General features: G+C 46.5%; 1 protein-coding gene across 2 annotated transcripts in view; it reads right to left on the minus strand.

Moving 5' to 3' along the window:
- Window positions 1-1,487: 1,487 nt before the first annotated feature.
- The window catches only part of GLG1 (golgi glycoprotein 1), a 76,293-nt gene continuing 51,276 nt past the window's right edge, over window positions 1,488-26,504 (minus strand). The window contains exons 7-27 of one of the 2 annotated variants that reach the window (XM_082270149.1): window positions 22,259-22,442; window positions 21,572-21,786; window positions 21,338-21,459; window positions 21,086-21,187; window positions 20,854-21,007; window positions 20,340-20,477; window positions 19,798-19,884; window positions 19,554-19,616; window positions 19,353-19,466; window positions 19,145-19,233; window positions 18,092-18,209; window positions 12,424-12,516; window positions 12,208-12,345; window positions 11,993-12,116; window positions 11,534-11,676; window positions 11,171-11,272; window positions 8,658-8,765; window positions 6,214-6,334; window positions 6,018-6,124; window positions 3,754-3,917; window positions 1,488-1,899 (exon numbers count right to left, since the gene is read on the minus strand). In XM_082270149.1, the coding sequence (XP_082126275.1) occupies window positions 1,878-1,899; window positions 3,754-3,917; window positions 6,018-6,124; window positions 6,214-6,334; window positions 8,658-8,765; window positions 11,171-11,272; window positions 11,534-11,676; window positions 11,993-12,116; window positions 12,208-12,345; window positions 12,424-12,516; window positions 18,092-18,209; window positions 19,145-19,233; window positions 19,353-19,466; window positions 19,554-19,616; window positions 19,798-19,884; window positions 20,340-20,477; window positions 20,854-21,007; window positions 21,086-21,187; window positions 21,338-21,459; window positions 21,572-21,786; window positions 22,259-22,442 (2,508 nt within the window). In that variant the 3' untranslated portion in view covers window positions 1,488-1,877. Of the gene's footprint in view, window positions 3,918-6,017; window positions 6,125-6,213; window positions 6,335-8,657; window positions 8,766-11,170; window positions 11,273-11,533; window positions 11,677-11,992; window positions 12,117-12,207; window positions 12,346-12,423; window positions 12,517-18,091; window positions 18,210-19,144; window positions 19,234-19,352; window positions 19,467-19,553; window positions 19,617-19,797; window positions 19,885-20,339; window positions 20,478-20,853; window positions 21,008-21,085; window positions 21,188-21,337; window positions 21,460-21,571; window positions 21,787-22,258; window positions 22,443-26,504 lie in introns of both variants that reach the window. The other variant, XM_082270150.1, reaches the window with a different exon arrangement.

Here is a 26,504-nt window from a genome sequence, read left to right on the forward strand (position 1 = left end):
AAAAAAAAAAAAAAGATTCCACAGCTGCCCACCCAGCCACTGCCTCCCTGACATGTCAGACGTGTATGCTCCACCCATACAGGCCCACTTGCAGGTCACGGAACTAATGGCAAGTGTGTATAGAGCGTGGCAGGCACGTCACAGAGAAGGAGAGGCAGAGGGGCGGCTAGAGGAGAGAGGCGGCTAGAGGAGAGGCAGAGGGGCGGCTAGAGGAGAGGCAGAGGGGCGGCTAGAGGAGAGGCAGAGGGGCGGCTAGAGGAGAGGCAGAGGGGCGGCTAGAGGAGAGGCAGAGGGGCGGCTAGAGGAGAGGCAGAGGGGCGGCTAGAGGAGAGGCAGAGGGGCGGCTAGAGGAAAGGCAGAGGGGCGGCAAAGTCGCTGCCTGTGCTAGATACACTCACTAGCAAGTCAGTGAATCGCTCAGGAAGCAACAGCAATCAAGTGACCCGCAGCCAGACAAGTATAACAGGCAGGTTTTTTTCTATAATTTAAGAATGGATTAAACAGTTATATTAAAAAAAAAAAAAACAGTTCTATTTAAAGCGGTAGTATCCTCAGCCCTTCTTTCTCTAAATTTCAATTATATTGTAGACCGTAAAGTATTTCATATAAAAGTAGCTCACGTCTTTTTTTGGTTCCTTTATGCAGCCTTTTTTTCTAAATCTTTAGCGCCGCCATTCATACTGTTGTCTTCTTGTAATTTGTGGGCACAATTTCCGCCTTTCCTTGCCGAAATCCCACGCATGCGCAGTAGCCGCCGTAACCAAGCCTCGTTTTGGTTCACGGTTACCTAGTAAACAGTTGGACAGCCAATAGGAGACGTAGCGAGTCACATGGGTAGTAGAGAAATTTGTGAATGAGGAAGGAGTCTCGCTTGAGTACGGGGCTGACGTCAAAAAAGTAAATGACACAGCCCCGGCATAGACCCTGCAGTTTTCCGGTAGCATAAGCTTGCCGGAAAATCAGGGTTAACTGCGCAAGCGCGGGCGACGTATTCTAAAATAAAAACAGCGATATCTCAGGAAGGAAATGAGGTAAGAGGAAAGAAAAAAGTACATAAATAATATGCACTGCTACAATTCAACTAATGGAAAGTAATGTGAATGAGTATACTACCCATTTAACGTTTTAAAAATGCTGATATAACTTATGTTTACAACCACTTTAAGAGGAGTATTGAGGCAGACAGATCATGACTGTTTATAGGGGCTGGCAGGGTGCTGTACAAAGTTTTATGGAAAAAATCTCCGCCAACTGCAAGCCCCTCCCATCAGCCATGATCTGTCTGTATTGCACAGAGAATCACAAAGATCCAGTGATGGCATCGAGGCTAAACTAAGGTATGTAGCGAAAACAGAAAGGAACCATTTAAAAATGTCCTTAGCATGTCGATGAGCGAGAGGAAGGCACCAGGAAGGTCAAAACATAAGCAGAATAGAGGTCAGCTTTAACTGTTAAACCTTGTTTTAGGATTCAGAAACACACCTGTATTTAGGTAGCATTTTTATTTTTTATTAAATCTTCCCATTTCTCTGTACAGAAAAAAAAAAATGCACATTATGCCGGAAACATTGGGTAACATTTCATTCTGACACAGCATGGACATGATGACCGGGTCTATACACAGAGCAAAAACAATGTACAAAAAGAAAAATGTACTCGAGTGTGACAATGGGGGAGGACATGGAAGTCTATGACCGTTATTCACCGTGTGTGGGCGGCGCTCTGCTCCAGTGTATAATGCACAACCATACTGGGCCTGCAATGTCAGACAGGAAGGGGGGAAGAGGGGTGTGGCTGCAGTCCAGGCTGTAGAATGCAGGTGAGGGGGGAGGAGTGTGGTGGTTGATTAGGTTCTATAGTTGTTCTCCGCCTTCTTGTTAGCGGTAAAACTTCTTGTAGCTGATAAAGAGAAAAAAGAATTTAGTGAAGGGTTTGACATAAGCAGGTTTTGAGAAGGTGAAATGAAGCAAGTGATTGTAAGTTCTTCAGCCCAGGATGATACAGTGCTACCCACACACAAAGCAGAATTTTTTTTTGGAAATCCGTATTGGATCAGCCAGGATCAATAACATCAATTCACGGAGGTCCCACAAGATCCACAATGCACTGGGGCCACAGGGTATTAGGATTTTAATGATTTGGTGATTAAAGGATAAATTAGGACACTTTTCAGGACCAGTACCAGCTGTCTACACCACCAGTCACTGACAGGGGACACTATCTCCTTCCAGTCATCACTAACACAAAGGTAAAGAGCTAGGTGGACAAAGCCACCAATAGCAGCAGGACTTTAATGCTATGAATGAATTCTATTAACAGACGATACGGAATGTTGTTGGCAATTATCCCCAGTAATAGACATGGGTTCGGGAGCTTGCAGACCCTGTGCTGGGGAGGGATGTAGGACAACAGTGGAAGACAAAGGTTTAAATAATGCTGGGCTTGTGATTGGAGGTGGAAAGCGCACTTATCAGGAAATTAATGCACAGAGTGTAATGGTTTAATGCTCAGAATCCAGCTCTGTTCACTTCTGACCCCCAGCTAGATGTACCTGCTCCACCCAACAGCACACCAAGAACCTGGCCGTGTTCACAGATATAAGCCTAATGGAGCAGTAGGGAGTGCAAGTTCCTGGACCATGGACAGCATTAACCGCGCCACAGAAGCACGCGCTGAACTTGCAGGAAATATTGCTCAGCGTCCAGTCGCTATGACTGACTGCTGGGTACAGTAGTGCAAAATGGAGACCATGAGCGTCAACCTCTGCTCTTGGCCACGTGACATTTCCACTCAGTGGGTAACCTTATGGCCAAGTCTGTCCAGCAGGGAACCTGAGTGGCTAGCAGCTAGAGGGCATCATGAAATGATCAGCATGAAAATCGAGAGGCCTGACTATCAGCTTAAGCAAAATAGATAAATATTAGACGTTTCACAATGGGTGAGCAGAGAAGTAAAACACAATTTAAAGACAAAAAAGTTAAGCAAAGGAGGAGCTTTAAGGGCACAACCCCCAAGTGTGAGGAAACCGCCAGAGATTGAGAATTAAGAGTTATCGGCACAGAAAGACACCACCACCACCGCAGCGGTCCCTTCCACCCAGGACAGTAATTAATACTTTTTTGTGGAACCGGAGAAGCGAGAGCCACGGGATTGCACCATTAAAAATGCTCTATGTCCATTGCTGGAAATCATTAAGAAAAGTCCGCACTGCTCAGGAAGAGAAAGGACAGAAGAGTTTGTAGAGTTTTGGCAGGTCGGGAGCCGGGCGGTTTGCACTGATCCATCTCTGCAGACATCCGGGCTCAGACAGCATCACAAAGTGCTCAATCTCCACATCCTTTCCACATCTTGCCGTGGGGTTATGCAAAGTGGCTGAGGCACAGCTTCCAACTCTGGGAGGCATACCGTTAAAATAATAATCCCCTCTCCCACCCACCACCCTCCCAAAAAAAGTCCACATAAAGCAACACGGCACTAGGAGAGTAGGGAGCTGTGCAGCAACAGGAGGCCTGAAGTCTCTGGATTGGGGGACAGAACGAGCATATGAAGCAGAGGAGATGGGAGGCAGTTTGTTTTCTTCCATTGCTCCATCCAGGTTCCACAGCGCTGGAGGGAGCTGAGAGGAAGAGGAAGATGGGATTGGACTGCATGGGAGAGCTGTACACGTGGCAACAGGCCTGCCCTCCCTCCCCAGAAGCCCCCTGCTTCTCAGAGCTCTTGCTGAGAGGTGTAGGAGGGGGTCCGGTGCTCTACCTGTCCTTCATTTCTCTTGTCACCCTCTTGGTGATGCGACCACACAACAGGCCTCCGAAGAAAAGCACGCACACACCGACCATGATGACCGACAAGATGTAATTCTTGGACGGGGAACTCATTACTTGCATGGCCAAGTCAGAGAATCCATCAGCCGGGGCAATCTGCAAGGAAGAAAATTGATTTAATCAAATTTGTATAGTAAGTAAACCTGGAAAAATATGTGTAATGGGAGTTGTCCACATGTCATGTGACAGCACAGAGGTGGGCTTTATGCCAAGCTGTCACATATATTGGTAGGATCGGTGTCGCTGCTGTGTGCTGAAAGTATCCTCAATTGTGTTTCCCAAGCACTATGACCGCACTCTAAAGCTGGATACACACTATAAAATTTTCTTTAGACTTACCAAAACCATATAATATGAGGTCAGACCTAAACACTTTAAATTTGTATGTAGTCAGACAGGCCCTTGTACTACATAGTTGACGGTAAATCTAAAGGAAATCTACAAACAATAGTTGTATAGTGTGCATCCAGCTTAACTCACAGCCCCACACATGCAGTAACATGATCACTGACAGCCAATCACAGTTTATCCAAACCTGGAGGTACCTGTGTGACAGGCAATCAGTCCATCTGGGCCTGAAATCTATACAGCACTGCCACACAGCATAGTCATTTCTGATAAAGGACCTGTTTTTTCTTTGCAGTTTACTTATTCATACAGGTCTCCAACTCTATACGTCACTGGACAGAGAAAGATGTAGCAGCAGACTGATGAGCTCATCTCTCTGCAGCACACCCAATTTGCTCTGCAGCACACCCAATTTGCCCTTTGTGCTGCTTGTCCCTCCCCCTCTGAGGTCTGCTAGAAGCTGATACTGGCATTTCGACTGCCTGTAATACAAGCAGTTCAGCATTAAAGTGGATATCTGGTTGCCAAGCCATTGCCCTCTTGCTTAGTACAACACAAAGCATCCCAGCACTGCAGATATACACTTGCCGGACACTTTTTTTTTTTTTTTTTTTAAGGTACACCTTGCTATTACCGGGTTGGGCACCCCCTTCTGCCTTCAGAACTGCCTTAAATCTTAGTGGCATAGATTCAACAAGGTGTTGGAAACAATTCTCAGAGGTTTTGGTCCATATTAACATGATAGCATCATGCAGTTGCTGCACATCCATGATGCGAATCTTCCGTTCTACCACATCCAAAGGTGCTCTGTTGGATTGAGATCTGGTGAGTGTGGAGGCCATTGGAGTACAGTGACCTCATTGTCATGTTCAAGAAAACAGCGGTGAGATGATTTAAGGCTTTGTTACATGGTGCATTATCCTGCAGGAAGGAGCCATCAGAAGATGGGGACACTGTAGTGCTAAAGGGATGGACATGGTCAGCAACAACACTCAGGTAGGCTGTGGCATTTAAACAATGTTTAAATGGTACTAAGGGGCCCAAAGTGTGCCAAGAAAATATTACCCACACCATTACACCACCAGCCTGAACCTTTGAAAGCATGAATCTATCCTGCCTTGTACTATGTTTACGCAAAATTCTGACCCTACCATCTAAATATTGCAGCTGAAATTCAGATTCATCAGACCAGGTAACGTTTTTAAAATGTGCCATTGTCCAGTTTTGGTGAGCCTGTGCGAACTGTAACCAGTTTCCTGTTCTTATCTGACAGGAGTGGCACCTGGTATGGTCAGCTGTCGCCCATCTGCTTCAAGGTTTGATGTGTTGTGCGTTCAGAGATGGTATTCTGCATACCTTGGTTGTAGCGAGTGGTTATTTGAGTTACTGTTGCCTACCATCTCGAACCAGTCTGCCCATTCTCCTCTGACCTCAACAAGACCTCCACACTGCTGCTCACTGGATATTTTATTTTTAGGACCATTCTCTGTAAACCCGAGATGGTTGTGTGTGAAAATCCCAGTAGATCAGCAGTTTTTGAAATCCTCAGCCCGTCTGTCACCAACAACCATGGCACGTTCAAAGTCACTTAAATCCACTTTAACCATTATGATGCTCGGTTTGAACTTTAGCCAATTGTCTTCACCAGGTCTAAATGCCTAAAATGATTGAGTTTCTGCCATGCGATTGGCTGATTAGCAATTTATGTTACCAAGCAATTGAACAGGTGTACCTAATACAGTGGCCCATGAGTGTACTTAATCTTTAGTACCAGCAGATCTCTGCTAGTGTGTGAGGCAGACAAATGATTGGCTGCTCTATGAATGGTGTGCAGGCTTGTTTGCTCACCTTGGCTGCATAGCTCCACATGTCCAGGCGGTCCTGCAGTCTCTTCTTGCACTCAGGCTGAAGTCGTACCATCTTGTCTTGTAATGCTTCTATCAAACAGGACATCTCTGCAATGGAAAAACACCATCACTTATTCCGATATGATTTGCTGGCCCACACAGGTTTAACATGGGAGCAGTTTGAGGGTGTTACTTACGGCGTCCTTTTCCTGGAGGAATGGCAGCACAGTGATGTTTTATGTCTAGCGCGCAGGCTGTGTGCAAGACGGGATCCACAAATATGTCTGCTTTACTTTCCTTCAGCATGTTCAAAACCTCCTGTTGCAAAAAGATGAAGGATCAGGATTACATCAGGTGACAGACAATATCGAAGCATTAGATCGTACGTACAATAAAGTGCATGTTCCTATATGTGGTCTGGTTTTGGCATTCACACAGCGTTGGATGGGGTATTAACCAATTTTTTATATGCTCTACACCAGTGGTTCTCAGCCACCAAGCTGGACTTGCTTCCTTCTGGCCCACGGATTCCTGTCTACGTAGACAGCTACCGCTATCAAAATTTTCGCACTGGATCACCAAAGGATCCCCCCCTGGGCCCCAGCCTGCTGAGTTACCAAAACAGGGAGACTTAACAGAACACTACTATTACTTTTTAAGAACAATGAAAAAAGTTCAGATTGTTTTGCACCTGCATATGGAAAGATGTCATTCACAAAAGGCATTGGCAGACAGTATGGATTAACGAGGTCGGTTGCCCCAGGGAACTGTGATCCCACTGACACCAATGATTTGGGGGCCATCTTCTTACTATCCCATACTTGTAATTGTACAAGTATACAAGAATTTGCCAAGCGCTGGTCTCACCAACGTTGAGAACCACAACAACCATCCCCATTCTCACAACTAACCATATCGGTCCACAATAACTATCCCTCTGTATAGGAATCCTTCCTTTCCCAGCAATGTGCAGAAAAGTTTAAAAATAAAAAAACACGCTAATTTGACTTAAAGAATATCCCTTTCCTACTCCTTAAAGCTGAAGTACACCTTACGTTAGAACTCAATGTATATACTTGACGTCAATACTTAGCCCGTATATTATACAGGGGGGTCGGCAACCCGTCGATCGTGGGCGAGTGATAAGTATATTGCGAACACGTCCCCTGCATTGCAGACCCTGTGTTCTCTCCCATAGCTGCAGAGTGCCACAGGTGCACGCTTCAGCCAATCCTAGGCTGCAGAGGCAGCCCCTTGCATACATGAGGCTGTGGGGCAGGGAAAGCCTCCAAAATAGCAAGCTCTTCCACTTGTGTAGTATGTGCATCCCCACCAAACCACCTCTCCGAATCCAAATCGATTGCGAGTGATATTGTGTGAGGAGGGCTGGCAGGGATCAGCGTCTGAACGTGCAGCTTTGCTGCGCCACTCTGCATTGGGAAAGACAGTCTGTGCCCTCCTGACCCCCCCAAGTACTATGCCCTCTTAACCCCCACCTTCAGCACCGTGCCCTCCCGACCTCCGTGCACTGCTCCCTCAGCACCGCACCCTCACGACCCCCCTGTACAGTACCCCTCCTGGCCTCTGACCTGCTTATCTGTCTTCTGCCCTACTGATCTCTATACAATGCTTTTCATACAGCTGACCTCTGTACACTGCCCTAACTACTACTTACACTGGCCAGAAATAAGGGCAGACAGCCAAACCTAAAACAACTCGAACTGGATTTACTTGTGTCTTTTTTAAACCACACTATGCAAATCAGCCTGCAGTACCAGAAGTTCAGTTTCTTTGATGAACTCCGGCATCAACCTTGTGGCGGTAACTAATTACTTGCCAAACATGAAAAAAAAAATAATAATAATTGTAAATTATACTGAATGCCGAGTTTTTTCACTGAAGCAAAAATTTTAAAAGTAGGCTAAATTTATATTTCTACAGGGACATTAGTTTTACAAGATTTTTCTTGTTTTCTTCATGCCGTCTTAACTTTTTGTTGGGGGCTTGCTAGTTAATCTCTTAAAAAAGGGTGCCACGCCCTAGTGATCTTTTCCATGCTGTCCAGGTAGATCTCCATCTTTCAAAAGTTTGCCTACCCCTGTATTACACCATTTAACATTAAAATCGAACCAGGCAGAAAGTAAGGGAGCTGCTGTTGCTGAATTCTTTTATTGGCTTCCCTACTTGTCAGCATGTCACCAACCTGAATAAGCATGTGCATATCAGGACACTTCACTTGCTACATGCTTGTTCTGCCATAACTATCCAAATAGCGAAGGATGAGGATGGCAGCCAAGAATTTGCACCTTCTTAAAAGAAAAGTCAACAAAAGCAGCTCCTGTATTTCTATCCCAATAGGGTCCTTTGAAGTGAAATTAATAAGCATTAGAAGATAGAGGAGGCCATTTATAGTGAACAGCAGATACTGCTATACACCAAGGCATGTATTTTTCACAAAAGCCTGCAAACGTCCCAATAAATTCTCTTGGCTTAATGTGGAGAGAAGTGATCGAAGGACAGACTGGTCAACTGACCAGGACTACAAGCAAGGTATAATGCACATTTGTAAAGGGTATGGATGGCTGCAATCATTTTTAGGGGGTCCAAATCCTGTCTAGTGTCATGCAGTCACACTTCTTACCTTCTTACAGCCAGGGGACTTTATCTTCAGCAGGTTCATCTTCAGACATTCCTCCACCTGCCCAGTGGGTTCCTGGGCCGCAGCCTCCTCGCCACACAGGCTGTTAATCTGTGGCACAGGGAGAATTCAGAAAAACTTATAGAACACAACATTCTCACTAGTCACAAACTCAACAGAAGTTAAATTATAGAGACCTACAAAACTCAGCCCCAGCAACCAACTGCTCAAATCAATGGGCTCAGAGGAACTAAGCAATTACTTCCAAAGCTAGTTGGAAGGCAGAGTACGATGCCCCTTTTCCTTCTCTACCTACAATAGCATGTGCTTAGCCAGCATTCCAATTACTCCCCATTTAGCTCACCTGTCAGTGATAGCTGGGTCCCTCTCTAAAATGAAAAAAAAAAAAAAAAAATGCAGAGACATTGCCTTCTAGCAGCCAGGGTGGCCATCCCCAGACAGTGGAAATCAGTTCACCCTTCCTGCCAGGTGGAGTACGCTGGATAGTCTGTGGACTAGTTTCTCAGACAGTGCAGAGACTCCAACATTTTTAAAGCCCTATTAAACTAAAATGTAATTTATTACAGCTTACCGATTATTAGATGTGGTGGCTGCATTAGCTTTCATTTTTAGGATTTTCCCCTCTGTTTTCACCTGGCGAATCAGACCTCCTGTATTAAGAGGGCCTCCACTCTGGATGAAGGTGCAACAGAGACACCTTTGGACAGCAGCAATGTCAGTCTGGAGAGGGGGTAGTGTTGCAATGACTAGCAGATTTAGATAAACTAAACAAGTTAAAGCCAAATTCCAGCTAACCCTTTGTAAACAGTTACAGCCACTGTTTTGCCCCCTTTTGGGATAAAGGATTTATATAATGATCACTGTAAGCACCTCTATCCGTGTTAAACGGTTTTCCTCAACCCTGTAACTGGTACATCTGCAGGACAGCTTAGTCTGGTGAAAAACAAAAGACTTAAGCCCCGTACACACGCACCGATTGTCGGCCGACCGTTCGGCCGTCTTGTAGGTTGAAAAGTGCTAAAGACTGCACACAAATTTTGTCGGCCAACAACAACCAACTGCAGAAGTGATGTCATGTGATGGTTAACTTTCCGAGTGTTTTTTCATTTCTGAGCATGCCCAGTCCTGCTCATCTGCTTTTTGTCGGCCGAAATCTGAACTGACTGATGAACAATCGGCCGTTCTTTGTTGGCCTACAAAAATTTTATAGCCTGCACACCAGATTTTGTTCGGCCGAAAAGTCGCAGTCGGTTGTCGGAAGCATCATACTAACAAGCTGACAATCGGCCGATCGGACGTTGGCCGAATATTTACGGCCGACAATCGGTACGTGTGTACGGGCCTTTACTGGCAGGATCAGCAGGTCAAAATGAAGGAAAGCCTAAAAAAAAAGTAAACTATTGCAGCCAACAAATCAAAGAATTGGTAAGCTGCAGTATAAAAGGTTTGCATTTGGGTTTAAAGCAGCTTAAAAGCTAATAAACCCATTGATAACCAGAGCCTGGTACCCCTAGTCACTTGATTGTAGATTACCTACTCTACACCCTAGGTACCTCAGAGCATTCTCTTTATGTCTAGAACACTGCCACTTATGACTCACCAAATGGCTTCTTTGCTCTAGGATCGGGCTGGTTGCAAAGAATTCTATGCCTGAGAGGACCTGGCATCCCACAGTCTCTTCTACACTCATCAATACACTTTGTATTAACTTAAAGCAGAGTTTCGGCCTCAGAAACGTTTTTGAAATAAAAATACCCCCGGGACAGTCAGGGCTAGTGCATTTCAGAATGGATAGCCTCTGAACTGTCCCAGGTTGCACTTACCTTTTAGAAGAACTACTTACCTTGAAAAGGTCTTGTCCAGCGCTGCTATCTCAGGTGTGGGCAGCTGAAGCCAGGGTGTTCTTGTCGGTCCCAGAATGCCCTGCACTGGCCCCGCTCGTCAGTTCAGGTGCAGGCGCGTCATCCCTGCACAGCTTCTGGGCATGCCCAAAAGCTGATAAGCAGGGAATGACGCGCCTGCACCGGAACTGACGAGCGGGGCCGTGCAGACGCATTGACTCCTGGGAGCGATGACGTTCAGCTCCCAGGAGTCAATGCAAGCAGGAAGTGACGGTGACTCCGCAGAGGAAGGAAGAGGAAGTAAGGGAAGTAGATCCAATTGTTTTTCAGGTAATTTAGAGCAAGCGGAAGGGGAAAAGTGTATTTTTAGGGTAGAACTCCGCTCTAAGTATATTCAGTATGCAAATGTAATGACCACTTGTTACCATAAACTCTCCCAATCCCCCCCCTCTTCACCCTTCCCTGCCCGTTTAATATTTTACTTTGCATAACATCCTATTGTTGATGGGTAAAGTTTATCTGTTTTTTTAATGTACTAATGTGTGAAGGAGATCATGCTATACACGGTGTTCAAAGAAAACCATCATCATATTTCCTAGAATTATTTAAATTCTCACCAACAGGTGAAAATCATAGTGCACAAAACACTATTACCTCTTCAGAACACTGCATCTGCAGCTGAGGATCAAGCCGGTAATCTAGCGCAGTCTCCTGAATGATGACGCGGATCTGGTCTTCACAGTCTGGCGACAGGCGCTGCGTAGAAAGCAAATTGTCAGGAAAGTGTTGTCCCGATAAAACAAATATTTGATTACAATAAGAAAAGCTTCTGCCAAGTGTCATGGCAGGAAATAAAAATAATCAGGTAAACATAATCTAACAGGATAAAGGGAGTGACCCGGATAGAGGGTGACCAGGATCTATAGGGCTAAAAGGGAGTGACCGGTATTCTTTGGGGCTGAGTGACTGAGAACAATGCACAATTGTCTGTGTCCCTCAGCCGTGTCCATGACCTACCTGGTCTGCATACTTAAGCTTGAGGCAGGAGATGACTTGTCCTTCCAGTTCTGTGTCATCTCTGGCGTTGTTGATGATGGCCTGGCAGAATTTGGGAATGTCCGCTTTGCAGGATTTACGGAGTATGGGGTTTAGTCGATAATCTGTGAAAAGACAAAAGTAGCTGAATTTTACTCTATCAACTCCAAAGCAGTTTGCTGGTCAGAAATAATGAAATGTGGACAAGCAGCAAACTACTTTTAAAATGTCAGAGCAAAGTACAATGATCCAGGGGAACACAGCGGACATTACATCCGGCAAAGAGAACGTGCGCACCTGCAACCCTGGGCAGCACACGGGGCGCGCACCTGCCACCCTGGGCGCGCACCTGCCACCCTGGGCAGCACACGGGGCGTGCACCTGCCACCCTGGGCAGCACACGGGGCGTGCACCTATATTCTGTTGTTACATGGGACATACCTGTGTTCTGGGTAATCTGTCGCTTTGTGATCATCTGTTTGCATTTGGGGTCCATGGTCTCTGTATTCTTGTTCTGTTTCAGACACAGCAGGATGTTCTTTGGGTCGGCGTCACTGCAGAACCTCTGTGGAGTGAACAGAGGGGGGAAGTTATGAGATCGGGGGGCTACTCCTGGGTTAATTCCAAGACACTGATGGACAGGGAGCAGCACTAACCTTAATCATCTGTTTGCAGACCCTCATCAGTGTGTAATCCAGCTCAGGGTCCATCATCTCAGTCTCCTGTAGTTTGAAGATCTTCTGATGGCAGGACGGACTTAGCTGCTTCTTACTTTCCTTCAGACACTCAATGATCTGAGACAATACAGAAAGGTTAATATGAATTGATACAGCCTTAGAAGAGCAAAACTGGCAATAAGAGGGCAGGCTCACCTGAGCATTTCCAAAGGGTACATTAGGGCAGTTGGAGGTGATGTCAGTCTTACAAGCGTCATACAGTTTGGGCTCTAGACGAATGTCCTCTGACTGAAAGGAAAATCCCAGAGTTTAGTGTCTCCCTTACACACAGGGTCACTACTCGCCAAACTTTCTATCCAGGGCCTCATACAAGAATTTGCCTTGAACACTAAGCTGTGTACTTGCCCTGAACTGGGTTTATGCACAGGTGTGTGTGCGTATATAGCGATGTGACAGATATACAGCCTTGGATGCAATCCAGCTATTTATGGGTCAACACTTAAAGAATTCCGGGCTTTACCTAGTTTTAATAACCGTCCCTTCCCAACACCTATACTAACCTGTGTAAGAAAGATGTGTATACTTGCCCATTTCCAACCTGCTCTAGTCATGTGATCTGGCTTTCCTGCGTCAGCCAATGGCTGCTGCAAAGAAGAGGAGAAAGCGCTGACAACGGAAGTGCCATAGGAAAGCCTATGGGTGACGTCACTGGTCAGGCATAACCAGCTGATAAAAGAGAGCTCTCTCCTCTCCCTGCAGCTGGTGCTGGCTGACACAGGGGAGATCATGTGACCGAACTGGCCTAAAAATAAGTATACAGATTTTTTCCCTACAAAAGGTCACAATAGGTGTTAGGAGGGGTAGCATTTTTAAGATTAGTTGGTAAAGTCTGGAATTTTAATTAAAATGAGTAAAAAGTTCTCACAATTTGTGTAATTATTATATTCTCTGATTTGTGGAGAACTTTACAAGCACGTGCACTGTGGTTTACCATTAGAGGGGGGCAGAAAGAAGGCCACACAAAGAGCCAGCATAGCAATCTGAAAACAACATTGCTCACTTTCTGTAGGAAATCTGTTGTCCCATAGTGAGAAACATCACAGAGAATGGATAGCCTTTACAGTGTGTATGAAAAAGGGCCAAGTTTAATTGTTACTAAACCCAGATCCTGCATTTAATATATATCTGGTCTCCCACAGTACACAGAACATGGAAATGCAATTATTTTAGTAAACACATACAAGCAAATCCTGGCGCTAAAAAACAGGTAATCAGAGGTCCCAAAAAAATGTGTAGAGTCAAATTCTGTGGGATGGACGGATTTTAGCCAAATGCCAGTAAGTCATGTCAGGGTTGCAGCCGACCCATGCCCAGATCCTAACTGAGAAACATGTGACAACAAATTGATGGGTATGATGGCGCTCCCAAGACTGATGACAAGTGGGCACTTAGGCGTCACTAATATTAAAAAATAGTCACAGTGAAAAATATCAGGTTTATTAAAATCAATAAAAACAGTATAAGGCACTGTAGACAGCCGGGTGCATCCAGCAGTGAGGCAATACCTTTGGAATGGACCCAGGGATAGGGTGGGGACGCCTGTTGAGATGTTAGGAGGACAACAGGAGCACTGATGCCATGAAGATGGGATCACCTGACGACGATGGAGGAAGGAGGGGAGAGGGGGGGAGAAGCTCAACCCCCGCAGCCCTATCCGGCCGCAAGCTGTCCCGCAGCACAGCGGCGTCATCTCCTTGCTTCAGGCGGCTGAAGCGGCGCTGAGGGATGACGTCATCAGCAGCTGACAGTCGACTCACAGAAGCCCATACAGCGCACCATGCAGAACCCCGTAGCCGATGGTCCCGATGTAGAAGGCAGCCTCGTCGCACCGAACACCCCGCACAACAGTGCAAGCTGCCTTACAGTGGGGGAAACAAGAAGCCACAAGATAGAGGATTACATGTTTCGGGCTGTGCCCTTCATCGGATCCGGCGTTTCTGGCGTTTGTACAGAGGAAGGAGCTCAGAGTCCAGAGTCAGACCCAGATAGTCCAGCTTTGACGGAACCAGAGCAGACTTCTGAAAATTCAGAATCCAGCCAAACTCCTTCAGAGTTTGTATGGCGATTTCCAGATTTTCCACCAGAGCAGTAGGAGACTCCGCTTGCAGAAGGAGGTCATCCAAGTAGCCTAGTACCACAATCCTCCATTGGCGTAACAATGCTAGCACCAGGGCTAACACTTTTATGAAGACCTGAGGAGCAGAGGCGAGAGCAAAGGGAAACGCCACAAACTGATAATGCTCCTCTCCCACAGCAAAGGTGAGGAAGCGCTGGTGACCGACACATATTGGAATGTGAAGGTAAGCATCCTTGATGTCCATAGAGGCAAGAAAACCCCCCCTGATGCAGGGATGCCACCACCGTGTGAATAGACTCCATTTTGAAATTCTACACCAGCACAAAGCAGTTCAGCGCCTTGAGGTCCAGGATTGGACACACCTTGCCTTCCTTTCTGGGAACTGTAAACAGGGTTGAGTAAAAACCCTGAAAAGGTTCCGATGTCGGAACTGGGACAATCACCCTTTGAAGTGACAGGTCTTGACAGCTCTTGTACCACCCCAGTACCACCCCAAACAGAACCTGTAAGTGGTCTTTGGACAGGCACAAGCTGGAAGGAAAGAAGCGGTTCTTCCTCCAGGTGATGGCGTAAAAGCTTAGCCCCTTAGCCCACTCAGTTTGCGACACTAGGGCAATGGTGAATACCCGCCTCCGTGCCGAACCAGCCAGAGTGTACATATTGTGGGCCACAGCCTCCGCCTTCCTGGCAGCCAGGTCATTAAAGTCCGGGGACTCTTCAACCGGAATCATGGTTGCCTTGTTCAATCTGGAAACCGGAGGAACAGTCCACTTCTTAATAAGGGACTCCTCATAAGGGTATCGCCTAGCAAATTGCTTAGGGATCCCAAGGGGACTTTGGTCAACTCCAACACTAGCAACAATCCTGTCAAAATAGGCGGGGAAAGGAAACACCATTGCCGATCTGGATGGCTTGCGAGTGCCAAAGGGAACCTGCGCCTCAGTCGCAGCTGCGTCCACCATAATTAAGGTCTCACGCACAGACAACCAGTGCTTCCACCAGCGCGTTTTCGTGCGCGGTTGCAGATGAGGAGAAATCATCATCACTATCTGAGGATTCAGGGCGCTTGGTTGCAGACCCAGCAGGGTGACCCACGTCCGCGGTGACCGAATCAGATTCAGGATCTGATGAGACTGATGAGGCAGGGGAAGGCGGGGGCGCTTTTTGCTAGCCCTGTCGCCCGATAGCCATCTCCACCCGAGACACAAAGGACTCCAGGACCACCGTTAGTGCATCGATGGATGGTGGGGACCCGGAGGTCCCCGCAGCCTCAAAGAGGGGATCAGGTGGAGAGATGTGCTCCAAAGACTCCATGAGTCAACAGGGGGACCCCATAAAAAGTGTAAAAACACGGCAAAGGGACAATCCCCACCGCACTGGCAGCACCACCCGGTCGCCAGCAGCAACCAGACAAAGCACCAAGCGATCCTCAGCAGAAGAGGACCCCACCAGAAACAGACACCTGCAGCCATCAGGATAATCTTCACTCCAGGTTAGGGATGCACCGAAATGAAATTCTTGGCCGAAGCCGAAGCCGAATAATAAAATGCTTGGCCGAAGGCCGAATACCGAACGCGGTGTTTCGCATTTTTTAACATAAAATATGCCCATTAGCGTGCCCCTTAACATAAAATATGCCCATCAGAGTGCCCCTTAACATAAAATATGCTCATCAGAGTGCCCCTTAACATAAAATATGCTCATCAGCATGTCCCTTAGCATAAAATAAGGGGCACGCTGATGGGCTCATTTTATGTTAGGGGGCACTCTGATGGGCACATTTTATGTTAGGGGGCACTCTGATGGGCACATTTTATGTCAGGGGGCACGCTGATGGGCACATTTTATGTCAGGGGGCACGCTGATGGGCACATTTTATGTTAGGGGGCACTCTGATGGGCAAAACAAAACATTTAAATCAGCATTGCTCTTAACATAAAATATGCCCATTAGCGTGCCCCTTAAAATGAAATATGCCCATCAGAGTGCCCCTTAACATAAAATATGCTCATCAGCATGTCCCTTAGCATAAAATAAGGGGCACGCTGATGGCCACATTTTATGTCAAGGGGCACTTTATAGGGCACTGTGGCAACAACATATGGCAGTCTGCACACTAATGCTTGTGCAGCTGCCAGCAACTGTATTCTTCTCTCCCAAATGTGCTCAGCTGCACATCACATACCTCTATAACTGCAGCCAGAGCCAAATGCCGCGTACAGGGGGGGCGGGGCGTGGACCAAGTGTGAAGGAGCCGCCAGTCAGGAGCAGGGGGCGGGACGCGCGCGCGACGTCACACCCCCCTACGCGGCCGGACAGGACACCAGCGGGAAGGGAGCCGCGAGCCGCGGTCAGGGCGGAAGCTACAGAGAATGCATACATATCAGAGGGTTACTGCAGAGGACATAATAGAGGACCGCGAGCCGCAATGAGGTGAGAGACATTGTTCGGCTTAAATTATTCGGCCTTTTGATTTATTCGGCCGAACACCGAAAGTGCCATTTTCCCTATTTTCGGCCGAATAATGTTCGGCCGCCGATTATTCGGTGCATCCCTACTCCAGGTGCGGTGATCAGGAAATGAAAAGATCCAGGAGTCAAAACCAGGGGATGAGGAGGGGCTCCCACCGCCAAAATTGCCACCCACAGCGCTCCACTGTCATGGCCACTGCTTTTTTTCAATGGCAAACCACTGCAAAATGGCCACCAGACTACACAAACATGGCCGCCGTGCATTGAGCACACAGGCTACAGCAAAATGGCAGCACCATGGGGCTCCAAACGACCCAGGAGGGATCCTTAGAGCTCAAAAAAACTGGACAGGCAGCAAGAGGGGTCCCTGGCAGAAGCCCCTACCAGGTAGAGTGTCTTAATGTGGTGCTGACGCCAAAACAAAGGGCAAAGAATTGGTAATGCATTTCTTCTACCATAAACCAAAGGAATCGGTAGGGATTGCCGCAAATGGACGTAAAGGTAAGTGCCGTTGAGCTTGACTGAGGCAAGGAAATCCCCCTGATGTAAAGTGGCTATCATGGAGTGAACTGACTCCATTTGAAAACATGTGCATCTTTAAGAAGAGGGTCAGGGTTTGTAGGTGCAGAAGCAGACAGATATTGTCCTTTGTTGGGACAGTGAACTGAACACCTTGCTGCAGTTAGGGGGTTTAGCAACCTCAAGAGAGCCACCCTACTTTTAGTGTCGTCGCACCTAGCGTCCTACTGCTGCAGGTGGCAACAGTAAATCCATCTATCGTGAAATATGTCCCTCAATGAACAAAAGAGAACATTTAACAAAAGGTTTGCAGTGGTCTGACAAATACACTAGCGGGGAAATCTTCAAATCTGTAACTGAAACAATAAAAAAATATGTAAAAACAATGTATGAATAAGCAAGTCTCTGAAAACAAACTAAAGTTTCCCCTTAAGGCAATTGAATGGGTACCTAGAAAACTGATGGGTACTGGATGTTGCTGTGACTCAGGTTTAGGCAACAGAGGTGTACAGGGTGTGTGTGTGTGTGTGTGTGTGTACGCAGGGAGGTCTGAAAAGTATATGCAATTTATTTTTTTTTTAACAATCGCCTTAGGCTGTGCTTTTGCGATATTGGACCTGGTCAGCAAAGCCGTGTTCTCATTATGTAAAGATCCAAGTCTCTGAAACATATATACAGACCCCAATGAAGAGAGCATCTTGTATATATAGGGAACACAAGGAGTTTACAATCTTACCATCTCCAGTTCCTCCACCCTCAGCTGCTTTCGGCACTTCAGGGACACTCTCTGCTCTTTCAGATCCTGCAGAGTATCATTTCGGACTGTGGTGCTGAGGCAGATGACAACGTCCACCCTGAAAGTAAAACAATCCAAAGATCACTTCCTTAACAGAATGAGGATGTATTGCCTGATATATACTGGTTAAAGCGGTTGTAAACCCTAGAAAAAAAAAAAAAAAAAAACCTGCAAGACAAAAGGCATAATGGGCTAGTATGCATAGCATACTAGCCCATTATGTGTAACTTACCTTAGAACGAAGCCCCCACACGGACCCCCGGACATCGCTGCGGGCGCTGCCATGATCCCTCGCCGTCTCTTCCGGGTTCAGCGGCTCCGGCGCGGTGATTGGATGGAAGAGACGGCTCCGGCGCGATGATTGGCCGGAGCCGCGATGACGTCACTCCCGCGCATGCGCGCGGGAGTGATTTTCCGGCAAGCTCCCGGCAAGTTAATTGAAGGTCCCCCCGGACCTTCAGAGCGCATGCGCCGCTCGCGAGAGCGGCTGCATGCACTGTAAATATCTCCTAAACCATGCCGGTTTAGGAGATATTATTTGTACCTACAGGTAAGCCTTATTATAGGCTTACCTGTAGGTAAAAGTGTCAAAAAGCGGGATACTACCGCTTTAAGGAAGGCTTTGCAATGCTATCTGCATGTCACCACTTCAAGCACAAATCCAAATAGAAGTGATGACACATGTAAATCCTTTGGTTTTAGCACTCTCGACATTGCTTCGCTTGAATAGAACCAACAGAAGGGAAAGCAAGACTAAAATAGGATTCTCAAAGCGTGAAACCTGCTGTGTAAACTAGGGAGATACAAAAAGCTTTTCACGCCACAAATGTAACATTTTAGTATTTAATGTTTAAATATAAAACCCAACAAACGCTATAGAATTTGCTGATGGTATCCTGGACACGATCTTGGAAAACCTAGAGAGCCTTGCTACAAAGTCAAAATTGGCTGAACGGATTATTCACCTGTAGGGGATATTATACGTATACTCACTTCTGTTTGATGTTTGGGCACAGCTTCAGCACGTCCTCCTTACAGGCCATCTTAAACTTGTAAGAGAAGCGGAAGTCTTTCATCTGGATCTGAATTATAAAACACAAAAGACAAGATATCACAGAAATCCTGGGACTGAACTCTGTACACCCTAGTGACACATTGTCCTCTCCCCTGCCTGTCCAATCAGACATGACCGAATTATTACCAGCTGGAAGTGGGTGACCCCCACCATGCACTTCTCATTCATCTCCTTCTGGTGTTTGTTCTGGATTAAGCATTCCATCAGGTCGCCGGAGTCTATCTGATTGTCGGCCACCTCCTACAGACAAATACAGGAAATACTCAATGAAATATCCTTAGACTATGAATTAGATACCAACGGAGATGAATAATACAAAGTACGTACATGGCAGTATCCTTGGATGATGGGCTCACACGCTCTCATGAGAAGAGCTTCTATCTGAATGTCCTGCAAGGCACAAACATGGACTGTAAATAATTCTGTCCTACTCACAGCCGGGATATCCCTGCAGGGGCACTTTGAACCTTCGTTTCTGACAACATTTTAAAGATTTAGGGAGCAACAACACTGATAATAAATCTATTTCATGGATAGGAAATATGAACATGAACCTGTATAAGACACCAACCTCAGACTCCAGCTCGGTCAGATTTCCCACAATCTCCCGGCATTCTGGGATCAGCTCTTCCATGTGATCCTGCAAACACTCCAACTCCTGTGACAGAGAACACACAGTCATCGCTGAACAGAGTCCTATGGGCTAGATCTATAGGTCATTATATTCCAGTGCACAGGGGGCATTGCTCAGCATAGCATAAACTGGTTATCCATATATCTAAAGGTCATTATAGTCCACTGAACACATGGGACCCCACACAGCATAAGAGAAGCTTGTTTTTTATACTATCTATAGCTCATTATAAACCACTGAACACAGGCAGCCTTGCTTAGCATAGGAGGAGGCTGTAATCTATACTATCTATAGGTCATCATATTCCACTAAAACAGCATAATAGAAGCCCTTTATCTATAGGTCAACAATTAAACACAGGGGGCTCAACTCAATACAGGAGACACTTGTTACTTGTACTATATATAACCAATTCCAGTCGAGTCACTGAATGAAAAAAAATTAAAAATACTAAAAATGAGCCAAACAGGACTCCTTACCTGTCCAGTCTCAGTTTTCTCGTTGCACCATTTCCCCAGCTCAGTCATACATTTGGCCTGCAAGGCAGGATCTAGCTTCACGTCCAGCGCCCTCTGATGAAGTATACGCAATACTTCAGCTCGACACTCGCGAGATAACTACGAGTAAAAACAGAAGGATCATTTTTCAGAGGAAGTTGCGGTCAAAAATATTTCTCCTGTCAGCTTTTGTAAAGGGTTTGCAAGTTCAGTACTGATAAAAAGAGAAACAGCCTGAGCTTTGGGAGCTCAAGCTCAATTTGGGGGGGGGGTCCTGAGAATGTCAGATTAATATATGTAGAAGCAGAATCGCAGATACGCAGATACGCAGATACTCGGGGTCCCAAACCAATGAAGGCTGAGTATTAGAACTCTAGCGGAATACTTTCAGCTATTATGAGAACATTTATTGGGACTAATGGAGTTCCATTTATCCATGAAAAAAATCGATAGAATATCTAATCACCCCTATGCATGCCTATCCAGCAGCACTCACCCTCCTGCCTTGCTCCTCTGTGCGGTAAGCATGGCGGTAGAGACAGGAGAAGATGGCACCTGCCGGCATGTTCTCACTAGTTTCATTCCATCCATGTGCATAGCAGAGGCGCGAGGCATCACCCTGGCATTTCCGGAATAAGATGGGGTCCAATCTGAGGAAGAGGTAAAGGTCGGTTTTGCAACAAACTTTCAGACTCCAAATCAAAATTTAACAGAAGGTATTGTCTTACTTCCAGTCCCGGGAAATGAAATACTGCAGCTCCAGCAACCGGTGCTCACAGTCCTCCACCATCTTCTCTGTGTACAGGTGTTCCATGAGACATGAAAGTATCCTAGAAAAGGGCACAATACGCACTTCAAAACCTTTGATTCTCTCAAAAGGCTCCCACACGGCTTGGAGGAGAGCATTTGGTTTTTTTGGTAGCTGGAGTTCAGATTGTAATAGGCTGTACAGTGAAAAAAGCTGTGTGGTGGATACTCACATAGGATCTCCAGAGCGGATGTGTTTGCAGGCGGTCTGGATGACAGACTCACAGGCTTCATTTAGGGCACGGTCTATACGGTAATCGGCGGCAGGGTCCGTCTCCTGTACTAGAGTTTGAAGCTGTAATATAAGACAATAAGATAAGATGATCGATAATAATTGGCCCTGCTGACACAGACATGTGAGGTAAATTCTGAAAACTGGGACAGCCGTACAAACAGCAAGAACTCACAGCCTGCTGGCACTTCTCCGCTACGTTCCCCTTCTCTCCGCGTACCACCTTCATCAGACAGTGCAGTGTGCGTCCTTTCCTGTGCAGCCCTGAGCAGTGGTGTTCAATTTCACCTCGGCAGCTGAGGATAATCTCTGGGCTCAGAGAGAAGTCTTCCATCAGCATGCGCCTGTAGTCCAGCATCTCTCCCTGACACTCGCTGCTCACCTGGCGGCCTATAGAAACAAAGTGGACATACTGAGAATTCGAGGAATGTTGGCCAGAGACCTCCACAAAATATGAATTCAGTTGCTGAAAATTTTACCACACAAATTTATTCAATCATACACATAACTATTTGGCAATTATCTGTGTGAAGCAGCTATAGACTATGTTGGTTTATGAAGTTAAGGGGCAGTTAAAATTTGCATGGGGCATACATGTAAAATTGTCTACTTCATGGTTACATAAATCTGAAAGTTTATGTGTCAGTCCCCCCTAGCCACCCTCTCTATCATACACCACTGTTCAATTGTCTGTCAGCAGCTGTCATAGCCTATATTGGTCACCAAGTTTAGTGGCAGTTAAAACGAGCATGCGTGTAAACCTAAGAGATGGCGCATGATGCATGCAAATCCAAGAAATGAAGCATACATTTACAACTGCCTAATGTGTCAGTCCCCCATAGCAACCCTCTCTACCACCCACCTCTGTGCACCGCAGATTCCAGACACAGAAGGAGGTATGAAAGACGTGCTTCCCGGGAGCGAGGGTGATTCTCCACATTGCAGCGATATTTCTTCAGGTCAGCCTTGCAGGACTTCGCCAAAGAATAACTAACCTTGTAGTCCTGAGCAATCAACTTCTGACGAGTGGTAAGAGCATCTCGGCACTATGAAGAGGGAGGGAAAATTCACGCTTGATTAAAAATAAAAGTACTGCAGCAAACCAAGGTAGACAAGCATGTACTCAGTAAAGAGCTTTCAAAAGGTGTTCTCACGGTTTTATCTATCTCAGTTGTCCCTCGCTTTCCTTTCCTGCTTGTAAAAATGTCTTACTGCATGACACCAAGGGAAAACGTGGCCAACTTGCCAACAGGAGAGGAGTAATGCCTGTTTTTTTGTGTTTAGTGTCTATCCTTTTAAGGGCAGGAATAACACCCCGAAGGTATGCGACATCCACAATGGTAGCTCTCAGAAAATACTCAATGTCAAATACAAGTTTTTGGTGTTTTGGATTTCCACTAGTATTTTCTGTGCAATTTAGACCATGTGACCACATGGCTCCTCCACTTCTTCCTTCTTTAATACACCATTTTCAACAAGACAGAATAGAGTTCTGATGCACAAGAGGAAGAGGATTCTTGTAAATGGTCAAAATTGTACAGCAAAGTAGTCAGGAAATGAAAGGAGAATAATTTTAGAAGCAAAGCGGGAGTGTTCTGCTTTCCGTTTCAAGTCCATGTTTAAAAGGTAAAGAATGGCTAAAGCACTTAGTTCTGCACTTCTGTGACCCAGATTCAGCCGAAATTGGGCTAAGGGCCGCTGTCAGTTGACATCACAGAGCCGGCTGCAGGGATCCTGCCAATGTCGGGATCTACCCAGATGCCTGACCGGCAGCAGACTCAGCCTCTCAGCACAGAGTGGACCCGAGAACTGATGGATCAGCGTGATCGCACACAGTTCCTGCATCTACATACGTGAGTATGATTGTCTTTTTAGAATCCCGCCTCTCTTCTAGGATGGCCAGTGATGAATGTGAAAATGAGAGACACACACACACACACACACACACACACACACACACACACACACACACACACACTATAATATATATATATATATAAATGGATTTTTGTAAAATCTTACCGTAAAATCCTTTTCTCTTAGCTCATTGACAGACGTAGTCCTCGGTGATACAGCACCTTCGGGTTATGTTGCGTCCACAGGAGCAGGACTAGACAGGAAATTAAAATGCTCTGGCCACACCCTAGGGGCAGTCCCAGAGGGTATATCCTCTCTCTCTCTGCCTCAGCAAATCAGTTATGTCAAAAAGCAGTCTTTAGAGATTTTAACCCAACCCAACTCCAAAACAGAGGGGCGGGGACTACGTCTGTCAATGAGCTAAGAGAAAAGGATTTTACGGTAAGATTTTACAAAAATCCATTTTTCTCTATCGCTCATTGACAGACGTAGTCCTCGGTGATACACCACCTTCGGGACGTCCCAGAGCAGTATCACAAATGAGGGGTGGGAAAATGGAAATCAAATCCCAATCTAGAAGGCCCAACCGGTGCCAACTAGAAGTTTACAATGCTCATCCTTAATGATGAGACTCAACAAAAAAGAAATTTTTCAAACAGAAAAAAACTCTCGAGGTAGACCACTGGTCTCCTCAAATTGCGGCCTGCAAAACCTTGCGGCCAAATGAGGCATCCGCCGATGCCGTCACATCAATTTTATAGAATTTTGTAAAGGTATGTACCGACGACCAGGTGGCCGCCTTACATACCTGGACCACTGACGCCTGATGGCGAAAGGCCCAGGAAGTACTGAGCGCTCGAGTGGAGTGCGCCCTAACAGGGAACGGAGGACTCTGACCCTTAATAGAATAAGCCTGTACCACCGTCTGTCTAATCCATTTGGCAATGGTCGCGGCAGATGCAGGCAAACCCTTTCTGGGGCCATCCGTGATCACAAAAAGTGAATCAGTCTTACGGAATGATTCCGTAGCTTTCAGGTATACTCTGATTGCCCGAACCACATCCAAGGAATGCAACGCATGTTCCCGATGATGCTTGGGCTGAGGACACAAGGAAGGTAGTACAATATCTTCATTCAGATGAAAATCTGAAACCACCTTAGGAAGAAAGGATGGCTTAGGATGAAGTACTACCTTATCCCTATGAATCACTAGGTATGGGGACTGGCATGATAATGCAGCCAGTTCCGACACCCTGCGAGCAGAAGTGATAGCCACCAAGAAGGCCACCTTCTGGGATAAAGTAAACAAGGGAATCTCCCTGATGTTTTCAAAGGGAGGTTTCTGTAGAACCGACAAAACTAAATTAAGATCCCAAGGCGGTAAGGGCGCGCGGACTGGTGGAGCCAGGGGCCGCACCCCCTGGATGAAATTCCGCACCAAGGACTTGGTAGCTAAAGGCTTCTGAAAGAAGATTGCTAATGCTGAAACTTGACCCTTGATGGTGCTCAAGGCTAGCTTCTGCTCAACCCCTTGTTGCAAAAAAGCCAATATTCGAGTCACCGAATAGGTACGTGGAGGAAATCCTAAAGATTCGCACCACGCAATATAAGTCTTCCATGTGTGATAATAGACCTTGCTGGAAGTCGCTTTCCTTGCTTTAATAAGGGTAGGAATGACTGAAGCTGACAAACCTCTGTCCTTCAGTACTTGGGTCTCAATGGCCAGGCCATTAAAACCAGCGACTGTAAAGCACGATGGTAAATTGGTCCTTGAGACCACAGACACTCCCTGAGACGAAGTTCCCACGGAACGTCTACGACTAGCATGTCCAAGTCGGCCAGCCTAGAATTTCTAGGACCACTGGTGCTGACTGGATCTGAACCAGGCGTCCCTAGAGCTATCTGGCCCCGACCATCCGAGAAAGTCTGGTCGTTTTCTGTTCCCACACATTTATCAGATACCTGATTGCTATCAGGAAGGGTGATCTTTTCTGGTTGAACCTCAGGGACCGAAGTCACCCGGCTAGAGGCTTCTTGGCCTGTCTGGTCAACCAGATCAGATTCCTGTGGGGAATTGAGACTAATCTTAGGAAAAGGTAAAGGAAAAGATCTATTCAGGGAACGGTGACTACCGCTCCCTGTAGTACTCAAATGTTGGAAGGGAAGAATTGCACCGGTAGTAGTAGTTGATGCTCGATCTAATGTCCTGAATACCGGTGAAAACGTCCCCCCACCCTCAAACCGGGTGGGGGCGCACCTTCAGGCTGTGTACTCCTTTGCTTCGGGTTTGGCTGAGTTGGTCCTCTGTTTGTCCGACCAGCCTTTCTTGAACCCTCCTGGAGGAGTCTTGCCTTTCCCGCTTGTTCCAGCCGGGCGCGCGAACCCTTTATGGGCGGTAAAGAAAGGTCCTCGCTTGTTGCGAGGTCCCTTAGCTTTAGCAGCCTGTGGCAAAAAAGTGCTCTTGCCCCCAGTGGCATCCTTAATGATTTCATTTAGGGTGGCCCCAAATAGACGATTCCCCTGAAAGGGGAGATTCGTCAAGGTCTTTTTGGAACCTAGGTCAGCTGACCAGCATTTTAACCACAGCACACGTCTGAGGATTACCGCTGACATAGATGCATGCCCTAATAGGGGAGTAGTGTCCAAGGCTGCGTCACAGATAAACTGTAGCCCTTGTATAATCTGTTCCATCAAATCAGATGTTTCCTGGGGAATATCTTTTCCCCTAAGGTCTTGGCGTACCAATCTCGCCCATTCCGTAAGTGTCTGGGAAACTAGACCAATAACAATTACTGGTCTAAATGCTGACCCTATCAGAGAGAAGATGGTGCGGGACTCTGCTTCCATCTTTCGATCCACCGGATCCTTAAAGGACGAAGTGTCCTCCACTGGGATAACCGTGGCTTTATTCAGCCTGGAAATAGGTGGATCCACCACTGGTGGTACCGTCCATTTCTTAATGATGGATTCCTCAAACGGATAGCGTCTAGCAATACGCTTGGAAATAGTAAAGGTACGTTTAGAATGCTCCCATTCTCCTTTAATCTTATTACCAAAACATTTGGGTACAGAAAAAACCTTCACCGTTTTGATGGGCTTGTTAGTACCAAAAGGAATCTCTGTATCAGTTGCTTCTGCCGGTAAAACCTCAAGTTTTAAGGTTTCCTGCACTGCCACGACTAGTGCGTCCACCAATGCTTCTTCCTGAATTATAGCGGGAGAAGAAACGTCCTCCTCACTGTCTGAGGGAG

This window comes from Pelophylax lessonae (assembly GCF_965119305.1).
Source record: "Pelophylax lessonae genome assembly, chromosome: 10".
NCBI lineage: Eukaryota > Metazoa > Chordata > Amphibia > Anura > Ranidae > Pelophylax > Pelophylax lessonae.